Source organism: Solanum tuberosum, unplaced genomic scaffold (genome assembly GCF_000226075.1).
Source record: "Solanum tuberosum cultivar DM 1-3 516 R44 unplaced genomic scaffold, SolTub_3.0 scf00214, whole genome shotgun sequence".
Classification (NCBI taxonomy): Eukaryota; Viridiplantae; Streptophyta; class Magnoliopsida; order Solanales; family Solanaceae; genus Solanum; species Solanum tuberosum.
In genome coordinates, this window is record NW_006239139.1 from 560,548 (window position 1) to 568,131 (window position 7,584).

General features: G+C 28.7%; 1 protein-coding gene across 1 annotated transcript; it reads left to right on the forward strand.

Annotated features, from left to right (window-relative positions):
- Nucleotides 1-2,645: 2,645 nt before the first annotated feature.
- On the forward strand, nucleotides 2,646-7,290 carry LOC102588716 (WAT1-related protein At1g44800-like). Its single transcript, XM_006356045.2, has 7 exons — nucleotides 2,646-2,958; nucleotides 4,192-4,254; nucleotides 4,348-4,464; nucleotides 4,871-5,105; nucleotides 5,804-5,962; nucleotides 6,316-6,467; nucleotides 6,957-7,290. The coding sequence occupies exons 1-7, from the start codon at nucleotides 2,780-2,782 to the stop codon at nucleotides 7,144-7,146; spliced, it is 1,095 nt and encodes a 364-aa protein (XP_006356107.1). The 5' UTR covers nucleotides 2,646-2,779; the 3' UTR covers nucleotides 7,147-7,290.
- The last annotated feature ends 294 nt before the right edge of the window (nucleotides 7,291-7,584 follow it).

The following is a 7,584-nucleotide window of genomic DNA, read 5'->3' on the forward strand; positions in this document are numbered from 1 at the left end:
TCTTCGTAACACTTGGTAGATATTTATATTTTTATTTGTTTATAGATAGTAGTATATATTTTTTTAAAAATTAGAAATTGTGGAAACGTCACCTTTATATACCGGCAAGAAATATAGAGAATTTTTAATACTTTTTATTTTTATTTTGTACAATAATATTAGGCCCCATTCCGCCATAGATTTTGGTTCAAAAATTTTAAAATGATATTTGGAGATCATTTCAAATAATTATTTGTTTATTAAATTGACTTATTATTTCAACTCCAACCTTGAAATAAAGATTTTGAAATTGGAAAAAACAGGTATACGAAGCTTTTAGAGTTTCACTAAAGGAGCTTTAAATTTGTTTGGTATAATACATAAATATGCCCTTTAACTTGACCTCAATTCACATTTATACCCCCAATTTTGGGTATGCACAAATAGACACTTAAACTTGTATAAAATTAAGCGAATAGACACATATGTCCTACATGATAATTTTTTCATATGTGATGTCCTACATATATTATGCCACGTAGGACTCATATATCCACTTGTTCAACTGTATGCAAGTTTAAGTGTTTATTTGTGCACACCCAAAATTGAAAGACATAAATATGAAATAAGGCCAAGTTAAATGACATATTTATATATTATGCCAATTTGTTTTGTATAATCTAGACCTAAATTGAAAAAAGAGATATGAAAGAATAGGAATAACCGATCGATAAAAAAGTCTAAATACAACTCAGCTTTCAAAACATCAAATACTATGTTTTAAATAAATCTCAACTAAATCATGAAGATAATATGATGCAGAAATTCACATCAGATGCTAATTCCAAAGATACTAAAAAACCAAAACAATAAAATTAGAGACAAAAGGTATAGAGTGCGCAGCTCGAATATGAATAAGTTTGACCGATGATTCTCGAATATCATATAGTTAAACTAAAAAAATTATAATCACACAAGTATTATGATGTATATAAAACCACAAAAACATGTTGGGTTGTGAAGGGGGATTAGGGCGTCATGCGAAAGCTTGCAATTTGCAAATCATACAGTTGATAAATCAGATAACAAAAAACTTATACTAAAAATCAAAATAGTATTATATCAAAACTAATATAAAGAAAAACATTGAAACTTTAGAGAGAATAAATCTCCCCATAAACAAGACTCTTAAACGACTACATTGTGGATGTTATTGTTCTTGTGTTAGAAGAAACAAACCTATATTTATAGAGTCCTAAAACCTTTCCTACTAGAAAAGGAGTCCTAAAAAGGAGAGAATAAACCAAATATGAAAAAATATTATATTTTCCTTTCAAGTAAAAGTAAAAACATTTTATGGTAATGTTTTTGTCTTTTCTTTAAGGAAAAAATAAATCTTAAAATTATGGTAAGAAAATCAAGGCAAAACCTTAACAAAACAATGTCCAAATATCCTCATTTTCTTCTTAAATTTCGTACATATTCAAATAATATTATAAATTAAAATAAAGAAAATATTCTTTTTTCAAAATTAAATTTTCATATAGCCGCCAGTTAGAAATTCTGACAATTAAGAGATTAGAGGGAAAAAACCGAAATGCCTCATTTGAGATTTAAACTTATACTCCCTCCATTTCATATTAGATGGATATTTTTTTATTTTATACGATAATTAATAAATTATTAATAGATTAATCAACTTTACTCTTTTGTCCTATGTTCATATTAATCAGAATTCTTGAGAAAAGAAATTTTAAATCTTCAAAATTTATTTAAATTTTCAAGGGCTATATTAATTATAGGAGTAAAATGAGAAAAATTAATTAATTTTATCATGATTTAATAAATGATCATATAATACGAGACAAATATTTATAGTAAGATACCCACCAAACATAGATATTGGAGTACTTACTTCAAGGGAATTCAAAAGTTTATACAATTATAAAAGCTTTTGTTTACCCCTTCTTTTTCTAACTATTAATCATTGATTCCATGATTACTTTAATGCTTTTCTATATACGCAAAAGAGTTTTTATGTGGTTCCATCATCATATCTATTTTGATTTATTTTAGTGGAGCCTAAAAATGTACTAATGTTCTGGTGATATTGGATTACACACACATTTAACCAAAAAAAGAAAAAAAGAAAGATTACACACACATACTTAGTGTAATCTATAGATTTTGAAAACGGTAAAGTGTACACAAATCTTACTTTTATTTTATAGAGATAGAACGACTGTTTCTGATAAATCCTCGATCAAAAAAGGAAATATAGATATAAAAGCAATAATAACAACAAAATAATGCAAAGTGAAGAGGATTACGCAACAAATAAAAAAAAATTAGTAACAAGTATGACAATGAAATAATACAATAATCAAAGTATAAAAAACAGAGATAATAACCAAAATTGAAGAAGAAGAAACTATAAAGATAATGCTAATACTACCAATAAGAAAGAAGGTCAAAATGTGTGTATATAATACAATCTTACACTCCCATTTTATTCCATATGTCATAAATATTCAAGAATAGTTGTGTCCATTCTTTAAATCTTCACTCAAAGTTTATTTTTTTCTTCTTTATAACAAACAAGAAACATATTCTATCTTTGTGTGGGAAAAGTATAAAATTATTTCACCACAAGAATATGTTTGATCAAGAACAAGATCATATCTCTTAAGAATTTGAAGGAATCGAACCCCATTCTTAATTCCACATTAATTGTCTATATTAGCTAGTAGTAAATAGTGGTCATTTTATAAAAGAAAAAGGGCCATTTTTGCAAAGAAATATGGCTATGGAGAAGTTCAAACCTCTTCTTCTTATGATTTTAGTACAAATTTGCTACACTTTTCTGTATTTCATTACTGAAGCTTCATTCAGCCATGGGATGAACCCTCATGTCTACGTAACTTATCGAAACATTGTGGGAGGTCTAGTTATGTTACCGTTCGCGTATTTTCTCGAAAGGTACGTATCATATATAATTAACCATCGATATAAGTTTAGAATTTTAGTTTTATATATGCTAATAGTGAGAAGACCTTTTAATTAGATCATTAGAGAATTGTTATTTGAATTACTCACCATTTTTATCTGACTATCAATGAGATTTTAAGTTATGTTACGTATCGTTTGCCTATAAATTAAAGATGTTAGCTATACATGTTAATAGGGTAAAGGACTTTTTACATTACCGATGAACTTTGTTATGTCAAAAACATATTTACCTTGTGATCAAATACAATTTAAAAAATATTATTTACTTCTTAAACTTCATTGTATTGTCAAACTAAAATATATGGGATGAAAGGGATAGTTGCAATTTTGATCCTTCAGTTATTGATAAGTTATGTTTCTTAATTTGTCCTTGAAATAGTTGGCTAAGTACATTTAACCTTCAATTACCTGAAATATATATTTACGCTGTAATATGACAAATATTTATTTTGTCCTTAATTACTTGTCTCTTTTTAAACTTACACACCGATTAAGAAAACAATGATTGACATAGTGAATTTACCATTTTACCCCTATTAATTATGAAGTAGATGAATTAAAATTTTAAGATTTTCAAGAAGCTCTACCTTTTTTCAAAATTAATTAATTGAAGGTATAATAGGTAAAAAATTTTTTGTCGTTTCTTGATTTGTCAAATTGAACAAATCAAGAAGGACAAATAAAAAAGGAAAATTGGACAAGTAATTAGGGATAGAGAGTATGTGATATTTGAACTAGATTATCCTTAAATATGGAAAAAGTTACAAATTTAATACAACACATCGACAGTTGAATGATTTACTCCGTCCGTTCCTTTTTCTATGTCATCCTTACGATAATAGTGAGTCCATAATATTTGTCATTTCATAAAATCAATGCATAAATTACAATATTCTTCCTATTTACCCTTGTAAGTTATTTGCCTTTAAAATATACATTTGACCAACATAGAAAAGCTAAGTGAATAATTCATGTTCATTGGTCAAATTAATTAATCAAAATAAATTAATTCATATTCATTGATTGAAAAGTTGACTTCAAAGAAAATTAAATGAGGGTAGACTAGTAAACTCACTTAATTTCTTAATGCACGTGAAATAAAAAATGGTGACATATAAATAGGAACGGAGGGAGTATTTAAAAGTTTTTTTTCCTTAATAATTTTTTAAATTCTCTTTTAAATGTTTTTGTTTCTTTATGCAGAAAAAAGAGACCAAAGTTAACTATGGCTTTGCTATTGGAGTTCTTTGTGCTTTCTCTAATGGGGTAATTAAACTCAATTAAACATCACTAGTTATCACTAATTATTTGAGGCAAAAATAATACTAACTTTCTTTTTTTGTCCTTAATTTATTTCAGAGTGAGTTTAACATTAAACATGTACTTTGTGAGCTTGACTTTCACTTCTCCAACATTTATAGCTTCTATGCTCAACACTATTGCTGCACTCACCTTTGTATTAGCAGTAATCCTCAGGTAATTAATTTATTAATCAAATGTAATAGCATTTTTATCCCTTAGTTACTAGTATTAAATAGTTTTAATTTTAATCCTCGTGATATATAACTAATTAAACATTTAATTTGATCCTTTGATTAAGGACATTTACAAATTTATTATAATTATTAAACTAATCAATCACAAAATTACTCGTGTGTTCTGTTAAGCTTATATATATATATAGTTTTTTTTTTGTTTTTTTATTTGACAGTAATATAGTTCAAACAAAACATATTTCCTACACATAGACTAAAAGCATACATTTTAATTATGGGATAATTATTTATAAACATTATACAAATTAAGTCATATATCACAAGATTAATTCTTGTGAAGTAGTGAGAGCTTAAACTCTAATTTTAAAAGTTTTCTAATATTGTAGGTTGGAAATTGTTAATGTTGAAGATCCTAGAGGAATAGCAAAAATCATAGGAACACTTGTTTCTTTGGCTGGAGTTATGATTATGACATTGTACAAAGGAGCAATTTTGAAGAATTTATGGCATCCTATCATATATATTCATCAAGGAAACAATGTTGTCAAAGAAGATTGGGTCAAGGGCTCAATTTTGACTGTTGCTAGTTGCATTACATGGGCCATATGGTACATCATGCAGGTCATTTTAAAAAAAATCTTGTCTATATTTAGACTAGTTTTGCACTATATAAATTGTTCTATGTGTTAAAGTTTATATTTCTTGATTTTTGTTAGGGGTCAAGGGTTAGGTTGAGGCCATTAGGTGCCTATTATGATCGTCTAGTTGTGACTCATTTCATTACTAGAAACGAATTTACAATTTGAACTTTATGTTTTCTTATAGAATGACCTTAAGTTAATATATAATAATAATGTGATTTCAGTCAAATTTTTATTAAGTAAGCAAGCTTTATTGTCACTATCAAAAAATCGCTAACTCCAAAGTGGAGTTCTTGTCTATGTTTCTTGATTGTGTTGAGGTTATAAAGGGTTGGCTCGACAAGAGTTAGGCTATGTCGTCGGGTCCAGTTTTGGGTCGTGACAGACTCACATTCTTGAAGCTGGAAGACAATTTACGGATTCAGCTGAACCAAGTAGGTTTGTTCTATATCGTATGTTTGTATTATGTAATTTACTAAATACTATATACTAGTTTTATACTCTACTTGTACTAGCCTAACGCTCTACCTACACCTCTTTAACTGGATTATTTGTACCCGGGAAGTCCCCTCCGCCAATTGTCGAAGTATTTACTAGCATTTGAAATGATTATCATAATATTCAGAATTTATAAAGTTCAAATTCTGAGTCTGTCTATGCATCCTTCAAATTTTACAGGCTTACACACTGAAAAGATATCCAGCACAATTGTCACTGACAACATGGATGAGTTTTGTTGGAGCAGCACAATCAGCTTTCTACACAGTCATAGTACAACATAAAAGAGCTGCTTGGACTATTGGTTTCAACATTGATTTTTGGTCTACAATATATGGGGTAAGAAGGGTCCAATTATCACTCATAGTTATGTTGTTTGGATTTATCAAAAATGCTTCTGAATGTATAATGAATCTCTAAAAATAACACACATTTTGGAGGATTTGATACAAATATGACAATATTTTGAAAGAATTTGAGTAATATAACTCTCTAGTGAAATTTTATTTGATTTTTTTTTTTTTACCCTCCCTAGGAGCTCCCACCCTTTTTGCTCCCTTGGTGACTCGAACTCACAACCTTCGGGTTGGAAGTGAGGGGGTGCTTACCATCCGAGCAACTCCCTCTCGTCGAAATTTTATTTGATTGTGACAAGCTTTAACTAACTTTTTATTTTTGGGGATTTATAACAGGGTATAGTTATTTCTGGTTTGGTGGGCTATATTCAATTGTGGTGCACAGAGCAAAAGGGACCTGTTTTTGTGACTATGTTCAATCCACTATCAACTATATTAGTGGCACTTCTAGCATACTTTGTGTTTGGGGAAAAGCTATATATGGGCAGGTAAAAAAACTCATTTTTACATGCTACTTTCTATTTTGTATAATTAGTCAGAAATGAGTTTGAATGAAGCGACACGATTAATGAGAATTTCTATTACCGATCTCAATTTGGTTGGGATTGACATATAATTATTTTTTTTAATAGTGGAAGCTTCATGCATCAAAGACATACTCCCTCTGTTCCACTTTATTTGACACTATTTACTTATATTCACACAATGACACAATTATGACATATTTAAGAGACAAATTTTAAAAGTCTTTCATTTCTTTCTCAAGTTCTGTGACAAATCAAACTATAACACCAAACTACACTTTAGTCCTAAATGAGTTGTGATCAGTTATATAAATCCTTGCCAATTTATTTAAGCTTAACTCATGTCATTATCTTGACGACTCAAACTATGTCAAATAAATTGTTATGGAGGAAGTAGAAAACAATGAATTCTTTATGTTCTAAATAATCAACCATTTTTTTTTCAATTTTCAGCATCATAGGAGCAATAGTTGTCATTGTTGGCCTTTACTTGCTCTTGTGGGGAAAAGAAGATCCAAAATCAGAGAGAAAGGATGAAGAAAAATGCTGCACAACAAAAAAAGAATTATATCATGAAGACAATATGATGCAGAAATTCACATCAGATGCTAATCCCAAGGATACTAAAAAGCCAAAACAATAAAAATAAAGACAAAAATTCATAGAACGGAATATGTGGTTCTAAACTGAATTAGTCGGACCAGTAATTTTCAAATATCAGATATGACAACTTAGTTTTGCAGTCCATTACAAATAACATGTTATTTGATTGTATAATCGTTTTAATAAGAGAACATTAAAGAAAATCCTTAAAAGATCATTCTCTTCTATACATCAAAAATATACACATCCGTATTTAATAATAGAAGGATTTGACAGAAATATTTAAAATTGTCCTTTTGAAGGGGAGCTTTTGAGCAACAGTAAAATTGTCTCTATATGAGGTCACAGGGTTGAGCCGTTGAAGCAGCTACTAATGCTTGCATTAGGATAGATTGTCTACATCATATTCCTTGAGGTGTGATCCTTCTCCATACACTGCTAACGTCAGATGCTTTGTGCACGAGAACCTTTTTTTTTT